The 21743-nt window shown below is 43.4% G+C and overlaps 1 protein-coding gene and 1 pseudogene across 4 annotated transcripts in view; one reads left to right on the top strand and one right to left on the bottom strand.

Annotated features, from left to right (window-relative positions):
* PHKB (phosphorylase kinase regulatory subunit beta) overlaps positions 1-5336 on the top strand; it is a 127139-nt gene extending 121803 nt beyond the window's left edge. For all 4 annotated transcript variants that reach the window (XM_066636747.1, XM_066636749.1, XM_066636748.1 and 1 more), the window contains 4 exons: positions 140-269; positions 1822-1929; positions 3055-3195; positions 4646-5336. In XM_066636747.1, the coding sequence (XP_066492844.1) occupies positions 140-269; positions 1822-1929; positions 3055-3195; positions 4646-4783 (517 nt within the window). In that variant the 3' untranslated portion in view covers positions 4784-5336. The remainder of the gene's footprint in view (positions 1-139; positions 270-1821; positions 1930-3054; positions 3196-4645) is intronic.
* Positions 5337-15954: 10618 nt separating this feature from the next.
* LOC136660752 (5S ribosomal RNA) lies at positions 15955-16071 on the bottom strand (annotated as a pseudogene).
* Positions 16072-21743: the final 5672 nt, after the last annotated feature.

Below are 21743 nucleotides of genomic sequence, written 5' to 3'. Positions count from 1 at the left end.
CACTGATGGTTTGGATTTTGCTCAGTTTTTTACTGGGCTTAATTCATCTACAGAACAAGCACTGTGTATGTCTGGAAACTAATTGATTTGTGTGAGCTTACCTGGGTTTTGTTGTGGGTTGTGTTCTTGTCATTTGCAGGTGCTGGTTGAACAGGCGTCAGATTGATGGTTCCCTGAACCGAACTCCCAGCGGGTTCTATGACAGGGTGTGGCAAATTTTGGAGAGGACCTCTAATGGTTTAATAGTTGCCGGAAAATTTTTGCCTCAGGTAAAACCACATGCACAGTGTGATGGGATATACATGCTTCCTCCATTTTGGATTTGTGCTGTATTCTGTGATGCATTGCAAAATGGTTGCTTGAGGAAGGAGAAAAATGTTCTTGTTAGTTTCAGTTTAACTCTAGAAGAAGAACTTAAAGACTGCCCAGGAAGCAGTAGTGCCATTCAGAAAATGGGGGGGGGGGCACTTTGGAAAAATGGTCTGCTGTTTTCGAGCAATAGAACTGCAAGCCATCTGTCTATTTAATCTTTTTTTAAAAAACCACTAAACCATCACTACCTCCTTGCATCCAATACATTCAGTATTTCCATGCACTGTGTGAAATCCTACTTTTTTCCCCAGCCGTGAACCTAAGGTCAATCAATTTCATTGAATGACCCCAAGTTCAAATGATACGTATGTGAAATACTTCTCTCTCCAGTCTCTCTGTACTGTTCGTGCTTTTATAGACCCTCCCCATAACTGTCTTCTCCCCCCCCCAAGCTTATTATGCTTTGATGTATCTACCAAGATCTTGCAGCCACAAAGGGTGTCCCCTTTGATATCCGTTTAGGAACTGATGCATATTCCTTCACATGTGTGGCTGTGCTCCCTCCACTGACATGAATGGTGCTCTAGAGTGCATCACTTCTGTGTGACTTTGGTCAACTAAGATTCAACCTTAGTTTCCCACCTGCCAATTAAGAATCATGTGACCTAGTTTACAGTGTTGTTTTAGAAGACAAAACACAATTTGCAAGTTGCTGAATAAATGTTACTACATGCCAGTTTACAGCATTTTATCAGTATCAAGAAGTGGAATTTAGCTGATCCTTTTTTAAATCCCTTTATTATCAAAAGAAACTTTGTACATATAACATTTTGATAATGAAATAATGTCGTATTGTAAAGTGAGCATTAACCTAGCCTACAGAAAGCAACAAATTTTCTAAATAGTACCTGTGGTGGTTATCAAACAATTCATTCACCAAAAGCCCTCTGCCCCTATACAAATGGTTAAGATATTGATCTTAGCTTGAGTTCAAAGGGCAGTGAGCAGAAAGAGAAAATGACAGTGTGTTTATCCAGTAACCCTTGTACGTGAACTAGTGGAAGAATTCTCACGGGGCTACAGTGCATGAAGCAGAAGATTTACATTGCAGCACATGAAATATGCTCAATAAGGGAGACAAAGGCTGGAGCAGGTGGACTGCCATGGTCCATTGTAGGTCTTGGGAAGCGCTCATACAATGTCTTTAACAAGGGTGAGTGAAAGTAAAGTTCTAGGTTTGAGCAGCACTATTCTGCCACAGCACTTTAGATACAGCTGCTCTAAGAGTAGAAGAGTACCCTTGAATCCAAGCCATATCTGCTTCTCTATAAATTATCGTCTTTCTGATGACCTTGTTATGTTCTGTGAGCCACTTTTGGGCATCTTGTTTCTGGAACAGCAGGATACAAATACAATAGTGAAAGGAATTGAAACAGAATTGTCTCATAATAAAGAAATATTAACATTATAGTTCACTTTAACACCTGAATGTATGCTTGTTTGTTTCAGCAACCAACCTTATCGGACATGACTATGTATGAAATGAATTTTTCCCTTCTGGTTGAGGACATGTTGCAGAATATTGATCAACCCGAATACCGACAAATTATTGTAGAGGTTTGTACCGTGTGATGTTGAGGAAAATTAACCTAATGTTTTGTCTTACATTTAAAAATGGAGCAAGTGACGATGGTTTAAACCCAGATGACTCTTCTCTAACATTTGGAACTGGACTCAGCTTTCTATTTCATTATTACAATAAAAATAGCTGCTCTCGGAAAGTCAACCTGTGATGGCTTCAGGCAAGAACTCAGAAGTCCCTCGGGATATGCACAAACCTTTGAGCTAGGGTATAGTTGAAGGGAGGAGCAGGGTGGGGTGCAGTACTAGGTTCTCTTCTATCTGTTGCTTAAATGGTAATATCACTCATGTGCTCCCTTTGACACTTTTGTCAAAGGATCTGAGCTGAACAATATCAGGCACAGAAGGAGGCAAACTGAGACATTTGCACAGGGACGCAATCAACAGTCTGCTTTGCCCCAAGGTGTGAATGAATGATAGATGGAAATGCAGATGGATGAGTGGGTGGACAGATGGAGGGGAGTGAGAAAGGAGGTTTCTGATTTAGCGAGAGAGCCATGCTTGAGAAAAGTGACCCCAAAGCCAGCGAGATTCCCCTGCTTGCACAAGCTCTCTTCAAACCCTTTTTATGTGCAGCCTCTGTCTTCCTCTTTCACTGCATTTTTCATACAGTAATGCAACCCCAACACATTGTGACTACACTGAGTATGCAGGACTTCACAGATGAGTACAGTTGCACCTTCTCCTTTGGTCCACTCTTCTTTCTAGTCAAGCCATTGCAATAATATTTGAGTGATTTTGCATATATTTTGTATAAACATGAATTTTGCTTAGATTATTGTAATTTGTGGGAACAATCAATCAGAGTAATACGTATGCTAAGCTCACTCATCGAAACAGCCAGGCTTAAAAGTGCTCAATTTTGGTTTAATCATTACCTGTGGCAGGAGTCCCTAGTATTTATGTGTGTTTGCTTCATTTTGATTCATTATTTTAATCAACTAGTTAGCACTATGGTATGTAAATTATTACACATCAAGCTTATAAACGGACCTTGAAAGTTAAATGTAGTGTATTTGAATCTATTTCTTATGTTCTTATGTTCTTATGTTCTTATGTTCTTATGTTCTTATTTGTTTGTTTGTTTTTTAATTGTTTTAGTTGTTGATGGTTGTCTCCGTTATTCTGGAAAGAAACCCTGAATTAGAGTTTCAGGATAAAGTGGACTTAGACAAGCTGGTGAAAGAAGCATTTCATGATTTCCAGAAGGACCAGAGCAGACTCAAGGAAATGGAGAAAGAAGTTAGTATAATATTCCAATCCAAGGGCAGGGGCAAGGAAGGGTGTTTGGGGGCAGGGAAGGGCCTTCACCATATCAACAGTATTCCCAGACCTAAAAAGCCCTACATGGGACTTCTCAGACTTGCGCCAGCAACTTCACTAGTGCACATCCAAGTAGTCCCATGGAGCAGGCTGGGGATTGACACGGGCCTTACCTCAAGGAGCTCTCCAGCCCACTCAGTTCCCGGATTGGATACAGTATGGGCCATGTGGCTCCACTGCACCAGCACTGGATAGGATTGGGCTTCCCATTAGTCTGTGAAACGGGCATTAGGAAGCAGGTTAGGTCTGTGAGCCCTTCTAATATTTCCTGTAGACAATGTTAGTTGAAATTCTAAATGATATCAGATGCAAACCAAGAGCCCAATCCTATGCGTGTCAACTAAGTAGTAAGTTCTATTGTATTCAATGGGGCTTGCTCCCAAGAAAGTGTGTATAGGATTGCAGCCCAAATCATACAATAATGTTATTATAGAATGACTGAATAGAATGAATAAGAATGAATGAATGAATGAATAAGCATAATCCTTGCTTATATGAGCAGTCCAAACATGCCATCCACCCCCTACAAACTGACAAATAGCATCTTCTTGATGGGATCAGCAGTGATCATTACTTACTTCATAGAATAGCATTTGAAATCTACTGTGGTACCCAGATTGTCCTTGGGGAATTGGCCCCAGAGAGAATGGACACCTACAACCTTGCAATGTTTTTTTTTCCAAATTCTTCCTATCCATGTTCCACCTCCCCTGCTGCTCCTTGTCGACTCCTCTCAACACCACCTTTCATCACAGCTTTATCTACTCCTCCCTCCCTCTGCTGTTACATGTGTCCCCAGTCTCCAAAAATTCTGTAGTGCCGTCCATGCCCTTGAAAGGCAGGGTGCTCTGTCTGGCCCAGAGGAACTGCACAGTATATCTGTGGCACAGAGAGCCATGATACTGTTAGCCCTGCTGCCCACCTCTTGCTTGGAGACAATTGTAGCTCACACCAGATGGGCATGCAACTGGCAGGCTCTGTACATTTAGCACTAAAAAAGTGGTGACTCATTGAAAAACGGCAGCAGGATTTCCTACTTCTTTGCCATAGTATAAAACCGATGTTTAAAGCAGCCTCAGATCTCTGGCACATGGTGTTTTGGGACAGTATTCTTTCCTGAAAGCATATCAAATCCTTAGCAATATGCCTGCCTTCATGAAAAAGCATTCTCGTTCCTACTTCTTTCCTTCCCTGTTTGGTTAGAATCCAAAATATTCATCTTGCTAAATGACAGAGAATGTCAAGTGTGAAGAGTGAGCTTCTCATCAGCCCATTATTTTCCATCTGTGGCTCTCCTTGAGGTTAGTGAAGCCTGATGGTTATCCATCAACATTGTGACTAAGATCAAGCTCTGTTTGTCTCTCTGCAGGATGACATGACTTCCTTTTACAACACGCCTCCACTGGGCAAAAGAGGAACCTGCAGCTATTTGACAAAGGCAGTGATGAATCTATTGCTGGAAGGCGATCTGAAGGCCAATGCAGATGACCCCTGTTACATTAGCTAAAGCAGGTGGAATTAGCTGGATGAGACTAGAGTGTGTTTGAGGTTCTCATCACCGCTTAGCATCCAATGTTTTGCCTCCCCTCACTGGATGGGAGAGACCATTTGGGGAAGTGTCACAAATGGTTGTTATGAAGACCTCAGATATTTAGGTTAGCAAAGCGCACCACTGATTCTGTGGCACCTGAAAAGCATATGTAATCAAGAAGCATGTTCCCCCCATACATCTCCAGTGGCAACCAGTACTGGTAAACGTTGTAGCTGCACATTAGCCGAGAGGAAATGCATGAACTGCAATGTAGCTTGCACCGGTTAAATCTTTAGATCTGCTAGAATAATAAACTGGGTGTGTATTTATCGTTAAGCGTTGCTTAAAAGGGATTGCAGTGATAAATGTATTCATGTAATAGTGAATTACATGCACACTGCAAAACTTATCCACTATTCCCCGTCCCCTTTTTGTGTGGGTATTGTAATTCATTATTGAAAGATTTCATCATAAATACTGAATGAAATACAGGCATTAATTTAAAAAATAAATGAGCTTCATGTATGAAGTGGAGTTATTTGTCTCTCTTAAGGAAGTAACTTTAGCCTTGGGTTTGACTGCTTCAGTGAAGTTTGATAAAAGCTGTGACTCTGTTTATAAATGTTTGCTTTAAAATGTGCCTTTAATTGGGTTTTCTCTTTGAGGATTATTAAGGATGTTAATTGCATACACATACTCCTCAGCTTCTATAAGTGAACATTGAAGGAAAAATTAATTTTAGCATATAGCGTCTTTTAGTGTGGTAGATCCTGCATCCCAATCCAGACACTTTAAGAAACACTTTAAATTGTCATACAGTGAAGTTCTTGATTCAAAAGGAACAGTAAGTGATACTGAACTACATGGCCTGAATACAGGGGCTTCTAAATAGGAAACTGTTCAAATTAGCAGAACTTCATAATGGTGACAAAGATTTCCACCTTTTTGCCTCCATGCGTATGACCATTCTTCTCCCATCCTAAGGCATCTCCATTAAAAGGAAAACCGCTTTGCCTACAGAAAATGAACTGTCAGGGAGAAGGATTCCATACTGTCCAGCACTGCACACATGAAAACAGGAGCATACCTCTTTTCATGTCCCTTGAGCTCCTCTTCCTGTTACATGTTGCTTGAAAGTTCTTCTCCATCCTCTGTATGCTTCTGTACAGAATTACAGATTACTGTAAATTGCTCTTCTGTGAATTAATCTTCTGTATTAATTTACTCACAATAATCCGTTTTCTGCTTAATTAAAAGCCAGAAGAGTGTTTGTTCCTCTTAAAGAGGTGCCAGAAAAACATGCCTGTCCTAAGACAGAATCTTCAGTGGTTTAAAATAGACCTCAGCAGCCACAGTATGAAAAACGTGGCAGGATAGACACTGCGAGGTGCCCTCAGGTTCATGCAGCTTCCTGGTCAGGTCTGTACAGTAATGGCAAGATATAGCCACTTCTACCCGTGAGATGCAGCTCCTAGAGCACAGGAGCGTGGAAGGGTGCTAAAGTATTGCAGCTCTAGAAACTCGGAAACATGGAAAATGTTTACAAGGTTGGTCCATTCAAGAGGTGTACTGAGACAGTTGCTTCAAGTGGCAAGTTGGCCAGAGATGCCTGTGCCTGCAGTGCCTGTCTGCACTGTGCCGCCTCCTCTCTGGTTCTGAAAAGGAGAGGAAAATAGTGGGCTACAGTGCTGGAGATACCCTAGCCCAATGGTTACCAAACTTACCTGGGTCACGACACTCCTTGCAGCCTCTTCCTGTGTCAGCCGGGTACCACCATCTTGGATCTTGTAAAATCTTGTGAGATCCAAGATGATGGCACCCAAATCTCATGAACGTTTGTGAGATCCAAGATGGCGGTACCCAGGGGAACAGGTAGGAGGGGTCACCAGGGACATCCAGCTGTGCCCGTGAGTGCCTCAACTACCTAAGGCAATACGACACATACTATAAGAACCCCTGCTCTAGCCCATCACTCTCCTCTGCTGCATATCCTCTTCCACTCCATTTCCCTCTTCCTTTTTGAGCTCAGAAAGTAGGAAAAGAGCAGTATTGTCATGCCATCTCAGACACTGAGCGGGGCCAGTCCTGCAACTTTAGCACAGCATCAATAGAAGGCCAAAAAAATTTTTTTCTTTAAAAGAGACAGTGACTTACCAGGAAGAGATGCCAGAAGACATAGATACTTCCCAGCTGGTAGTTGGGGCCTGTTGAAGCATATGGAGTTAGGCTACTTGGGTATGTACAAGGGAAACGGAATTCCTACCTGCTGCCTAAAATGTAATATGTGTGAACCAGGCATAATTATTTTTAGCATGAATGTGACTCTGGCCAACTGCATTTCTATGAACCTGGGTTGAGTTGCTTAGCTCTTTATCAATTAAGAGCCACCTTTGTTGCAGTCACTGAAGCGAGGAGCGCTTTGTAGCTGAGCATCCTCACCGTATAATCTTTTTGTGTGTATTTTCCATCAGGACAGGGCTGTGCTTAGATTTCATCCAACTTTGATCCCAAAGGTAAATTTCAAGTCTCAGAGGGCCGAGGGGATCATAATTCCTTGCTTCTGCCTCAGTCGCTAAACATTCTAGGGAGATTATCTGACACTTGCTGGATTGGAGAAAGGCTCTAAAAGCCTCCATTATGAGAAGAAAAAGCAAGTGTTTTGAAAGGGATAAAAATAAAGTTTATGTGGTAAAGAGAGAGGCTGTAATGCAAGATGGATTACAACTTGTAGAGCAAAGGCATCCAGGGCAATGAGAGCACTGTGGACCAGGTAAGGCTATGGTCCAGCATATAATACATTTGTCTCTTCTGGGTTGAAGCCAGCAAGGCAGCTATCTGGGATCTATCCATTTTTTAAAAAATGCACTGCAGCAGCATCCGTCTAGCTTTGACCAGAGAGAGTCTTGTGGTACCTCACAGATGAACCAATTTATTCCAGCATAAGCTTTTATAGACCACAGTCCATCAGATACTGATGTAGCCAGGTAGACATGCTTGGGGATAATGAAACGGCAGGGAAAAAAGTTGCAGAAGGGAGGGTCCACAGGGGGCCCTGTAAAGTTATACCTTTGTTTTGTCCTTGCACTTCACGTACTTTTGTTATAGTTGAAGCAATTGCCCTGGCTATATTGAGTTGAGTGGCATCAAGGGGGAATGATGGTTACCTACTGCTGTCTAAAACTATGAAATGACCATGGAATGCAAGAAGTGCAGTGGGTGAGTGTTCTTATGTGAAGCAAAACGCATGAGATCTGGCTGAACAAGTTACCATGGAAAGCAATACTGCCTTTTATAGCAATACTTGGTTTTGTACATAGCATTAAACCCCTGGTTGGCAACTTGTTTTGCTAATAGGCCAATCAGCAAGCCCAGTAATAACTTTGAACTGGTCCTAGACTAAGTGCACCCCCATAAAATGAGAGAAGGACCCATTGACAGTACCCTGAGTTCTTTAGAGGAAGAATGGGGTAGTAAATGAATAACTGTCTATCTTAAAGTCAAAAATAATAAAAAAGTAGTTTAATAATACGAAGCAGCATAGTTTAAAAGGATAAGTACTCTTCTTAAGTACATAAGAAGAGAGTAGGAGTAAGAGCCGCTCTTCACTAGCTTTGGTGATCTGCGCCTCCTGAAACCTGCAGATATTTCATTTCACAGTGTGACAGTGAGAAGTAGCCTTTCCTGAACTAAAGATCTCTCAGCTCTGCTGGCGTAGGTGGAAGTGAGTCCATGAAAGGATTGTTCACTCTCAAACACACCTTCAGAAAGTCCTTTGTAGTACAAGAAAGTTGGGTCCTCCAGTGACTGTCAAGCTTGATACAGGATAAAAAGGTCCCATTGGCCTTCCTCCCCCCTTTCAAATATTTAAACAGCTGCAGGAGAGATCGGGTAAAAAATACTAAGAAGAGCGTGACAAGTCTTAAATCTGATTTAAAGCTTATTCTCTTCTGATTGCAAAATGTGTAGCTATTTTGTATGCGCCATTTGCTACTTGAGTTGTAGCTGTAAGGAATGCATTTTGTTGCTAGACCGTCTCCAATTTACAGTCCCTTATATGGGGCAATTTCACTTTGCCCCCAATGCCTTCTCCCAGACTTCAGCATTTCACCCAAGGGGAGAACTCCACACTTTCAAGCAAACCACGTCTTCAAGTCCATCCAGAAATAGTACAGCCCAACAAACACATTGCACTCAGAGATGGTTCACCTTGTGCATTTCTGAAACATTGGTGTGTTTTGTGCAATTGTGGTACAGAGCATTCATTCAAGAGGGTACTATTGTTTGTTACCCATATTGATTTTGTAGCCTACCTGATTCACAGCTAAATCCTATGAGTCCCAGCACAAAAACGGCTACCCCTACATCCATTGGGCACTGGGTTAATGCTGGGGGTCTCCTCGGGGAAAAAGGGGCTTTTGTCATGAAGGTGCCAGTCATGCAATGGTAGGGATACCATATGTCCCAGTTTGACTGGGATTGTCCCTGTTTAGCAACGTTGTCTTAGCATCCTGCCTGGTTTGAATTTTGTCCTGGTTTCTGTCTTTGGGGCAGCTGGCCAGCCTATCCTACCACCCCAGGATAGTCACCTTACTCACTTGCAGAGAACAATCCACAAGGCTGAGGGTCTGGGGGCAAACACACACCCAACAAACTAGCTCCAAATTGCCCAACAGAGTGCAGGTTTCCCCAATGGGGGTGTTACACCTCACCCCACCCAGTGTCACACCTGGTGATACTCCACTTGGTCCCAGTTTCAGCTCTAAAAATTATGGTACATCTATGCAACGGGCCTTTTCATGTCTGCACCAGCTATTTTGCAGCGCAAATGGGAGAACCTCCATGTTGGACTTTTCAGGAACTGGGCCGGTTCCTTCCCCGGCCCACCCTCTGCCTGCACCCTACAAACCCACACTGCTGCCCAGTGGACAAATTTATTGCCGCCAGTGCCACAGAGTTGTCAGTGCAGCACCGAGGCCCAGTGCTAACTGGCCCAGCACCAGCGGCCCCTTCTCTCCAGGTGCTGTGGATGTGCCTTACAGCATGTTTGCAGCACCTACTGCCAGCACTGGAACTCACTGCTGGTTCGGGAAGGGGTTAGGATTGGACCCTCAGTAGATATGGAAGATTGCTGTAGGGGCATTATTGATCCCATCATTAGTTAATCGTAAGGTGGGGTGCACCTGGGCAACATTCTGCTCTACCAAGAGTTTCTAGCAATTCAGAATTGACCTGGAGTCTTCAGGAATCAGCATCAATTTCCAGGTGATTTTTGAAAGCAACCTGGAGATTTATTTTTACAGAATCACCTGTTTTTATCATTATACGATATGGGGTGGGGGAGCAAAAACAGAAATCTCCAGAAATAGCTTCAGTCAGAGTTTGCAACCCTAACACAATCACTTTCTACTGCACCTGTAGACTGGGCCTTGCTTCGCCCCATGCAAGGGAATTGTTGATTTCATTTTTCTGAGGGAAAGTTGCATTAAGTCCTCCAGAGGACTGGAGGATGCGCAGTACTTAAAGTGCTAAAAAACCAAACCACAGAAACAAGATAACTGACTTTTCTGTAGCTGGAAGCAATGTCATGGCCGGAAGTGACATCAGCAAGCAGGGAAATTTTTAACTTCCAACCCCATACAACAAACTCAAATCAATTAAGAAAATTAAAAGTGTACAATAATACTGTTAAATAAATACTGTTAATTAATAAGTTAAAACATTTATTTAAAATTGAAGAACTCTCCTAACTCTTCCAAGCAGTTGCTAATCTATTTTTTTAAAATTCCCCAAAATCCCAAAGGCTGCGATCCTATCCACAATTACTCTGGAGTAAGCCCCATTGACTATCATTGACTAAGCATATACATAGTAGCCTGCTAAAAATACAGTTTCTGTAACATTTTTCCAATTGCAGTCACATACCATGGTACGATCTAGTCTAATCTATTAAAAATAAAAATACATTTTGAAATGAATAGGGACCTACCTGACATTGGCTCACGTCCCACTTAGTGGGTCCCAGCCCACACAGTTTGAGAAACACTGCTCTAAGTGTTTTCAGCATCCCATCCAGGCTGAGCCACTCCTACTTAGCTGCCATAAGACTCTTGCATCATCTGCCTTCATGATGTAGCTAATAGGAACTTAAGTTTAAAAAAAAATCAACTTGTACAAAGTGAGGACAAGGAAGTCAGCTGTATGTAGTCAACATTTTGGCTCAGCTCAGTCAGCACTCACATAAGCAGCTTTCCCACATTCTAGAAGGATGGGTGCATTAATCTTTTCTGATTCACCTGCACAAGAGGCAGAAAAGATGCTGGCGCTTCCCTTTTTTTTTAAACGCACACCAGTTTGTCGGCAGGTTTCTGGCTCCTGTGACAGATGAATTATAGTTTCCAAGACTGCACTGGTTTCAGTTTAAGGACTCGCTCATTGGTTATGCTTTCCAAGTGGACCCCCAGTTCCCCCAGACTATGCAACAATCCTGGTGGGGATCACCCATTTCTTCCAACCTCTTGAACCCATTGGGTTGCTGAGCTTGTGTCTAGTGCACATACTATCCCTGCGTGTGCATGCAAAGTGCACATTTTCATCAAGTATTGTATGCATGTTGAGCAAGGAATTCTTTCTGGTCATTTCCACAGGCCACTGCAAGAGGGGAAGGACACCATTCAAACACTGAAAGGCAGAACAGGTGGTGGAAACAATCAGTCCTTGCCTTGCAGGCCTTTCTACTTATCAAATTCACAATCACAAGATGTGCAATGGCCAATGCTTGAAGGTCAAATCACACGGTACATTAAGCATGTGCATTGGGCTTCAGACTAGCTCACTTTGCTTTGCAAATAGCATGCACAGGAATGCATGAATCAAATCAGAACCATGGTGGAGGTGAGGAGTTGTTAATAAGGCTTTTCTCCTGCCAGAGCTCCAATCTGTGTCATACATCCCTGTGTGCACTGCACACACTATTTACATTAGAACAAGATTGTGTAGAATGGCTGGTGATAGCCAAGACAAGGAACGAGCTGAGAGGAATTTCCCATGTCCATGTGGGCAAGCCTCTTCGCTCATCTCCATGAGCAGAGCAACATCGATGATGTCAAAGAAGCACAAGGAGAAGCATCACTAGGATTTGTGTCACCCCGTGCGAGAGCTCATTGCATCACCCTCATGATGGAACTCCTCCCGTATCAAACCATACAGAATAATTATGCTTTCATACGCACAGCCTAAATGCAGTGGCATCACTACAGTTGGTGAAACGCCCATTAACTTTATTTATTTAGTTAGTTATATAACAGGTTACCCAACAAATCAGTAACCAACAAAAAAAAACCAGTGGTCGACTTGATGACACACAACTTAATAAAGTTCTAGCATTAGCTCTGATCCCTGCACTCCCCTAGTGACGCTACTGAGTATAACTTGTATCACTTAAGTAGATGACAAAACCAAGAGTTTCTTGGCACCAAATTTGACTTATGTTCACTTAGGAAGAAAGTGGCAATAGCTCTGTGACAAAGCATTTGTCTGGCATGCAGAATATGCAAGGTTCAATCCTTGTCATGTTCAGTTTAGGTTTTTTATTTTCCTTTTTTTTAAAGGGATCTCTGCATCAGGGCTGCAGATGACCTCTGCCTGATACCTTGGACAGTCGGAATAGACAATACTGTTCTAGATGAGCCAGGGGTCTGTTTGATTGGCTAGCAGCTGCATTTGTCTATAGAATTCAAATTCTAGTTATTTTTATTGATTTTAAAGCAGACTTTAGGCAGGCTCGCCTTCTTCTAATTCAGGATTTAATTGCTCATGTCTCTATTCACCTGCCATTGCTTCCTGGCCAATTTTTAGCAGCAAAAATGAGGAGAATTGTATTGAATTAGTTCTAGATGCAACATTTTTTAGTTCTATATGGGCCGCAAATGAATAGGGACTTAAATAGTCCCAGGGAGGCCAAATAAAAACATGTTCCAAATAGCTCTGGAGTTTCAGTTGTTTTTGTTCAGCTCACATTTGAGCTGAGGGCTCAAGATGGATTTTCTTGTAGCCAAATCTCTCCGCCAGGCTCTCTCCAGTAATGAATTGTGATTGCTAATTTGTTGGGTCAGATTGCACACAGTCCTCCCTCCGAGATGAAAGTTCTCATCTCTGTTTCCTTGCCCTCGAGCAATCATTCCATCACAGCCCTGCAAAATCTTAAGACGATCACAGGCACTTGTTCTCTGTGCACGCAGCTTCAATGAGTATCAAAAATACCTGCATGGTGATTCAGAGTAATCCCTTGTTTCAGGGTTTAGTTATCTTCTTATGAGATCTAATGGAAAAAGTAGCTCAGATATGAAGAGAGTTTAAAATCACCGTATGTAGATATAGATAACCATTAAACTTCAGACCTGAAGAGCCAGCTGGCAGCCACAATGGTGTTATCTCATTCCCATCCCTTTTTTCTAAATCACAACTGTGGGGGAGGGGAGAGACGGACACACATGATCCAGCTCAGGACCGGGGGGGGGGGGGTTAATCCTCTCCTGGAGCACCATTTTCCTCACAAAAAATCCCCTCTAAGCTGCTGTGTGTGTGGTTTTTTTTTCCCCTTTGGGAGCAAATAGCACCTGTGGGAATTTTTTTTATCAGAAAAAGGGCTTGGAAAAATAAAGATTAATAGCCCTTACTCATATTGTAATCCCAATCTGAATTGGGACCTCTTCAATTCTTAGGGGGGGGGGGACTCAAGTCCGAAACGTGATGACTCACTGTATGTCTGGTCATGAAAACTTAAAACTACTTAAAATGATTTTTCAAAAACCTGCCATTTTCTTAGCCAGATATCCCAACAGTAAGAGAGCTTGGAAGGAGTTCTAAGAACATCAGAAGAGCCCTGCTTGACCAGATCTCTCAGGGAACTCACAAGACAGCAAGACATCTGTATCCTGTTGCCACTCCCTCCTTCTGGCATTCAGAGATAACCTATTTCTAAAACCAAGACGTTGTGCATACCCATCGTGGCTTGTCCCCCATGATGGACTTTTCCTCCATAAATCTGTACAATCCCCTTTAAAGGCATCTAGGTCAGGTGCCATAAAAACATCCTGTGGGTATGAGTGCCACAGACTAATTACACAAATTCTCTTTTCAGAAGGTTTGTTTACTTTTCCCACCCCGTTTGAGAGTCTATTCATTATCCTCTTTCCATAAACAGGATGGACTTGGGTGTCCAAGTTCCATTGGACACTGGGTTTGAAAGTGTTTGTTTAAAAGCAGCAAATTGACTCTCTTCCCCTGCCTTGCCCTTCTGTTTGTCTAGAAAGAACAGCCGAGAGGCCAGCCTGGATATAGTTATTTAGTGAAAATACCATCAGTTCTTGTTATCCACAAGAAAGGTTCCTAATAAACCTCGTGTAGGGGTGCCCAAACCCCAGCCCTGGGGCCAATTGCAGCCCTTGAGGATCCCAATCTGGCCCTCAGGAAGTCCCCATTCTCCAATGAGCCTCTGGCCCTTTGAAGACTTGCTGGAGCCTGCACTGGCCTGATGCAACTGCTCTCAGCATGACAGCCAACTGTTCAATCTCTCGCATGAGCTGTGGGATGAGGGCTCCATCCACTGCTTGCTGTTTCACATCTGTGATACAGCAGCAGCAGCAGCAAAGGAAAGGCTGACCTTGCTTTGTGCAAGGCTGACCTTGCTTTGTGTGCTTTCCTCATGAGGAAGCTGCTTGAACCATTCACTAATGAGGCTATACTATATCTCCAAAACTAGACATGATAGGGCAAAACGGATGCCATTTTTGGAATCAGCACCCCAAATTCATATCAAACCACCATAAAGTTTGGGAAACACCTTTCTGACCCTCAATTTTGTAGGCTTGCGTAGTCAGCAAAACAAAATGAAACCCCATTTTAAACAGATCAACATGACCTTCAGACACCAAGATCAAGTCCTACCCTATTTTCTTCCACCATCACGTCTCTGTCTTCCCCATCCTGTCACTTTTTCTATATGGACGGCCTCATTGAATGCCAGCTTCATCGCAACTTCAGCAGAGAGAGTGTTAAAGGCCCTTGAAGGAGCTTCCAGCCACAACCTTGCTGATTTTTGGTTATAAATAGCCTTGCCACCCTTGAGCAGCTCATCTGGCCATGAAAAAAAGGCTGGGCTGCTCATCTGAACTGACATTTGGGCCAGTTGACAATAAAGTGCCGGGTTCTGTTTCCTGCATTTCAGCGTCTAGCTCTTCTTTTATAAATCAGCAGCAGCAGTAGGCCCCATTCCGGGGTAATGTTTTATTCATACCTGGTGGTAATTGGCATCTCCCACATTCACTAACATCTTTTCCAGACGAAGCACCTGCACGTTTGTCATATTTCCAATAACTGACCTTTCCAAACAGCCTGTGTCCTCTTTCCTGCAGTGAACTGCCTGAACTTTCTGTTCTATTGTTCGTGGCCAAGGCTCTTAATGTAAACTAGGATTTGCTTGCACTAGCCTCAGAATTCATCACAGAAGCCTGTGATGGGTCCCAGAGCCTACTTCTCCCATATTGTTCATTGAATGGAAGGGTGCACCCAGCAGTTGGGGTGCCTCTGAGTACATGCAGAGTGTCCTTGTGCCTTGCAACTGAGGATGCAATTCTATGGGCCTCTTCACCAGCAATACGTTCATACTGGAATGAAGCTGGGTGGCACAAACATGCTGTAAAGTGTATTTGAGGCATCCTCTGAGTAAGCAGTGCTGGATGGGAGGCCTGCACTGCTCCGCCAGTGCCACGGAGGAAGGCCTGGCTGCTGCCAGCAACCAGGTAAGCGCCGGGTGTTACAGTATGTTGGGAGGGTGGGGGGAGGCAGTCTGGGGCAGGGGAGGGTCAAACAGGGGTGGGACTGGCACAAGAGGGGGGTGGGACCAGTGGAGGCCTCCTTTGCCTGATCCTATGCCCCGTGTTGGACTCGGAAACCTGACATGAGGCTTCACAAATCTGCCCAGGAATTTAGCTGGCACAGACTCAGGTCACCCCATTGTGAAGGCTGGGGCTCTATACAGGATAAGGGGATGAATATTCCCGTCCCCCAAGGAGAGACCTCTGGCAGCTTTTTGGGCCCTGCAGGAAACAAATGGTTGGCAACCTTCAGTCTCGAAAGACTATGGTATAAGCCTACAGCACCCGGTATTCCCAGGCGGTTTCCCATCCAAGTACTAACCGGGCCTGACCCTGCTTAGCTTCCAAGATCAGACGAGATTGGGCATGTGCAGGGTAACAGTTGCAGCACTGGCCATTTCAGCACCACTGTAGCTAGCCTGCAGTACTGGGAAACAGGATTGGGCTGAGAGTCACCAAAACCAGTTAGGTTGAGTTGAGTTGCAGGGCTTCAAGACCACAGCCTGTGACTACTGTGAAGGTATTTGAGTTCTGTGATATTTAGGAGTAGGGAGAGCAAATCTCTCTTTTTTATTCCAGCATCTTTTCCAGGGGCTGTGAGCTGGTGTCTCTCTTGTGCCTTTTGTTTTGCTTTCAGATTGTGAACGCCTTTGAGATAGGGAACCAGGTGCTGTTCCTTTTGCTGTGAAGACTGCTTTGTGCACTCTTGTTGAAAAGCAATATATACATCTTTGGTTGATTGTAATTTAATAATTCACTGAGCCAGAATCATTGTGAATAGCAGAAGCATCATGTACCGTCAACAAGGATTGCCTTGAAGTCTCCACACATAAAGTATTTACAATCAACCTGGGCTGAGAATCCTTGACTTGCAAAATACTTTTCTAAATGCAGGAAAGGAGAGGATTTATTCCTCAGAAGAACTTGTCTTTACATTGACATCTAGTTTGGAACATGACCTTTAGGGAAATATGTTTCATCTTTCTCACTGAACCAAACATGTTTACAATTTCTTCTGCTTTGCTTGTTACGTAACAGAGTAGTTGAAGTGCAAGGCTGCATAGCTGTGCATGCGTGGCTTCAGACAGTGTTTGAAAGCATGAATTTCCATCTGTGCAAGTGATGAAGCAGACCTTCATCTGTGCCTTGTAGTACAAACAAATTGAAAGTAGGCCAAAACATAGTGCCCCCAAGCAGTCCTGAGTAAGTAGACTTTATACCATCACCTTAAAAAAAAAATCAAGAACATTGGTATATAACTGCACTGGAGATCATTGCTTCAAGGCCCTTGACTGATGATGCCAATGACTCCACCGCCTTTATTGAGAGAACATGGAGCAAAATCCATGATGATGGTGACATTCAAGTGAAGTACACACACAGTCTACACAGGGGTGTCAAACATAAGGCCTGCAGGCCAAATGTGGCCCTAGAAGCAATTTATCTGGCCCCCATTATAATTGGGCTCTCCCAGAATGATCATTGGGCTCTCTCATACCTTGAAAATATGAACAAGTTTTGCACATTTTCTTTTCTGTCATTTGCAGTTAATAAGTTTCTATGTGAGAACAAAGTACTGATTTCTGGCCATCTTCTGATTAATGATGTCACTTTCTGCTTAATGATGTCACCTCTGGACCTCAGCAGATACCACGAATACTAACTTCAGCCCTCTGTATGAAATGAGTTTGACATCCCTGGTTTACACAAAGTTCCCATCATATGCACTGGTTCTGGACCAGAGGTCTGTCTGGAAGTTGGAGTGTAGGTAAGTTGAAACAGCCAGCTCTTGCCAGCCCAGTGCAATTGTGCCAATTCAAAAGCACCACAATAGATGGACTAAACCTGCACAAAGGTGCCAACACACAGACATCCATAACTTGGACATCCATAACTTGGGGGAAAAGTGAATCCAATTTCTTTCTAAGGATGTGATATTTCCTTAGGAAAAAATGATATTATGTGAAGGATATTAGTATTTTAAAAACCCATTACATATGTAAAAGATCAGGGTTCTTGATCACATGGAGAGTTGTTTCTATGTATGTGCATATTGAAAACATGCTTTAAACAGCAGCAGGGATGAAGACTGCTGCCTTAGGTGTAGAGACAAGCCATTTTTGTCCAGGTAAGGCTTTCAGAGGGCATCACTTCTCATTCTGTTGATACTGGGTGTGATCGATCCAAATTTTAGGCATACCCTGTGACTGAACCCCAGGTAAGCAGAGAGGCTTCCAATTTATCTGTGGTGATACTAATTTTAATTGGGGGCATAATCTTCTCAGAATTGAGAAAAATCCAATACTTTGCCAAGCCACTAGAGAATTGAGGTCAGGTGGGACGGATTCCACTTTGTAGCTAACAGCAGCCTTCAGTTAATTCATAAATCTATACACTTTAACAACAATGCAAATTCAGGGCTGCTGCAATGGGTATACAGCAATTTGGCTATTCAGGATGCATGAATGGGACACGTCGTCCTAATTGCACTACAAGAGCGGAGACAACAGTTAAAATTTCATTTTGCTTAAGACACTCTTGTAATTCTGGAGGATTAGAGAAACACTAAAACCCCTGAGTGATGAGTGAAAGAATGGTGGATTACCAACACGTAAGGGTCTACAATAAACTTGCTTAACTCTGTCAAAATGGACTTCTCGGCGAATGCATTATGTTGTTCAGTCTTGTGGCTTGAATATAAACAATGGAATGGAATGGAATGAAGCATGACGGCAGGCTTCATCTCTGCCTGTTTTTCTGATGTATATAAAAGGACATTAATCTAGGCTCCTTCTGTCATTGAATTAAGTGCTTGATTCCAGACTGGAGACATATAGCTCTGCACGGAACAAGAAAGGTTGCTGAGTGCCAATGAAATGAGAATGAAGAGGGCATTTTACACGACAGTTGATCCAGGAAAATACCTGGACGTTCTGGCTGCTATGGGACTAGACATGTTCTGTCAGCATCATCTAAAAGGATTTGCAAAGCCACACAGTGTGCAAAACCACACCGAACTAGAACGTTTTGCTTTGGCTTGTTAACGGAAGACATCTGTGGCTGGTGTTACCCAGGAGCTGTCCGTGAACCTACATCTGGTTCTGTTTATGTGTGCAGAGAGATTTTATGTTGGAAGTAGAGCCTCTTACAGCAATTGGCTGATCTGCTCTGATGTCACAGAGGGAAGAAAATGCAAAGGATACCAGGGCTGTAGGAGGTAGTAAACTAAGGGAAGGTTGTGACTGAAGGGTGTAGGGAATGAGTGGCATTGGGGGATATATTACAGTTCCCATTCAGCCCTGGAAGTGTGTGTGTGTGTGTGTGTGTGTGTGTGTGTGAGAGAGAGAGAGAGAGAGAGAGAGAGAGAGAGGAAACTCCTTTCTCCCCCTCCAGGATATTCACTTTGGAAGAGAGAAATAAGGGGAATGGAAAGAGTGAGATAAAAGCTGTCTTTTATGTCTGCAGTTAATTCTGATGCAGCTGCTTGTTCTCAAATCCAGGCAGTAGAAAAAAAAAACAGTAAGATACACTCATCAGTCGAGGGGATTTCAACCTAGCAAAGGGAGGCCTGGCTAAGGAGCCTCAGAAATAGCAGGAAAATGACAAGATTAAACAAAGAGGAAATATAGAAACACTGCATTATTAATCAACATGTCTGGGCTGCTGCTTTGTCCCATCTAGAGAAGAACCGCAGCTGACTGCAGCTTGCTGCCTTGTGACTGGCTTCCAGGCGGTGATAAATTATAAAGCCTTCATAATACTCCCCATTGATTCAGAGTTGTAGCTAGAATATCTTGGACGTGGGCAAGGCAAGAAAAAGAACTGGGACAGGGTGGCATGAAAAACAACACTCCTGAAGAAATCCTCAAGATTTCTTAATTTTTTTTAATGTCAATTTTTTTTTTTTCTTAAAAGGTTGGAATCCTATAACACTTCCCTGGGAGTTAGTTTCATTGAACAGTGGGATTTACTTCTGAGTAAACATGCATAGCATTGTGCTATATATATATATACACACACACATACATGGGAGAAGACTAAAAAAAATAGACCAGTGGGACTTCTGGATACAGTCTTGCTTGGCAACTTCTCCCTCTCACATTTTATTAAAATTAATGCCAGGGTGTCCTGGAGGTTCGGACTGAGGCTGACCTGCTGCCTTCCAAGCCCCGTTCTCTCCACCTCCCCGACCCGTCCTCGGCCCCCTGCCGGAGCCGCCTTTCCCACCCGGGCGTTGAAGGAGGGCGCGGGAGCTGCGCCCCCAGGTTTAAATTCTGTGCTATGAAATACCACCGAAAATGTTTGCCAGACCAAGATGAATCAATACCTCTTTTAACCAGCATACATTAAGGAAGCTTTGAATGTTCATCTTAATTCACTTAGGTCATCTGACTGGTCGCAGCTGAAAAATTTAGAAGATCAGACTCCAAAAGTCTGCTCCAGCAGACCAGCAATCTGAGTGCTATTATGGCTCAGATTTTGGGGATCAGCTTAACTAATCACATGGCTTCTGATACAGAATCTCCTGGTTTTTCTTAATACTTGATTAGTTTCCACTGCAACAAAATTAATGCCTAGAGAGGAAGTAACTGAAAGTGATGATATGATTTGTGATAGAATTTCTGGATCAAGGTTTGAAAAAAACACTTTGAAACTGCAGTGTTTGGGAAAGAAAGGGCCAGGTGCCCTAAAGCCATTACCCTCCCCCTGTCTCCTGCAGTGGTTTCTGAGCTTGGAGCTGAAACTGCTGGTCAGTAGCATACAGAGTGGGTGGCCTGGAGGGGGCACCTGGTCCCGGGTGTCACACCATAGGGCAGCCATTTTCAACCACTGTGCTGTGGCACACTGGTGTGCCGCAAATGTTTCTCAGGTGTGCTGTGGGAATTTGGGAGAGGCTCATTTATCAATAGGACCATTGGGGGATGTGAGCCCCCCCATTGACCGCACAGTGTGCCTTGTCACTTGCCAAAAAACTGATGGTGTGCCTTGACCATTTTAGTACCTTGCCAGTGTGCCATGAGATGAAAAAGGTTGACAATCACTGCCATGGGGAGGTGATGGGTGCACCACCTGAGCCCCTGTCAGACCACGTTTGGCAGCGGATGGAACCTCCTGTCCTCCCTGAGCCTCCAGACGGTCAAAGCCATACAGGAAGCAATTTGATGGTGTGTGCAATTGCAATGACATCATTGTATCACTGTGTGGCATCATTGGGTGCCACGCCATCACTCCAGTTGGTATGGGGGTGTCGTGAGGCATGGGGGGTGACATGCACCCTGGGCGGGTGCATGCTTGGGACACCACTGCTGCCAGTGTGTTTTCACAAGGACTGAAAAATTTGATTATTTCAAAGCAATCTCTTATGTTGTTTTAGGATTTGGTGAAAGCACAAGATGCTTGGCTAGAAAGCTGGATTGTGCAGTAGGGCTATAATGCTAGTTATAAAGCCTGAAACATACATGCAACTTCTTCAGTTGGGATAAGTTGCATGTATGAATGGGCCTTGCAGGTCTAATGCTGCAGGCTGAGCTTGTATATCTCCTCCTATCATTTCAGATGCTCTTCCATGAACACAGTTCACACCTAGTTGCCAGTTTTTAAGCCCATAATAACTAATGTCTGAGAAACCAAGTGATGTTCATCTCTGTGTGAATCAGGCATCTGTCTCTGGTTATAATGGATTCCCAGGTTCTCCCACTGCTGTGTTCAACCATGACCAACAGGTTCATTCTCTTACTGTTCCTGACACTTTAAAATATCTGCTCACTCATGATGAAAGTGTAAAAGCCTCTCCCTGATGCTTGAGGTGGGAATGGAATGCTGTGTTCCAAAACACTTTAAGTGGGTCATTTCCTCTAGTGAATTCAGAAACTGTGAGATTACTGAAACTCAAAATGTATGCCAGTAATGAACTTGGTGGTGGAGGAAGTCTTGCTAGCAGATTGCCAAGGCTCTATATGTCTGGATAAGGTAGGAGCTGGTGGAATGGAAATGGTGGGAAACGCATGATTGTAACAATGCAACCAAGGGATTTTGATCTTGTCTGGTACTAGCAGTACGTT

Source organism: Tiliqua scincoides, chromosome 9 (genome assembly GCF_035046505.1).
Source record: "Tiliqua scincoides isolate rTilSci1 chromosome 9, rTilSci1.hap2, whole genome shotgun sequence".
Lineage (NCBI taxonomy): Eukaryota > Metazoa > Chordata > Lepidosauria > Squamata > Scincidae > Tiliqua > Tiliqua scincoides.
The sequence above is the reverse complement of the archived record's forward strand: the minus strand, read 5'-3'. Positions and strand labels throughout refer to the sequence as shown.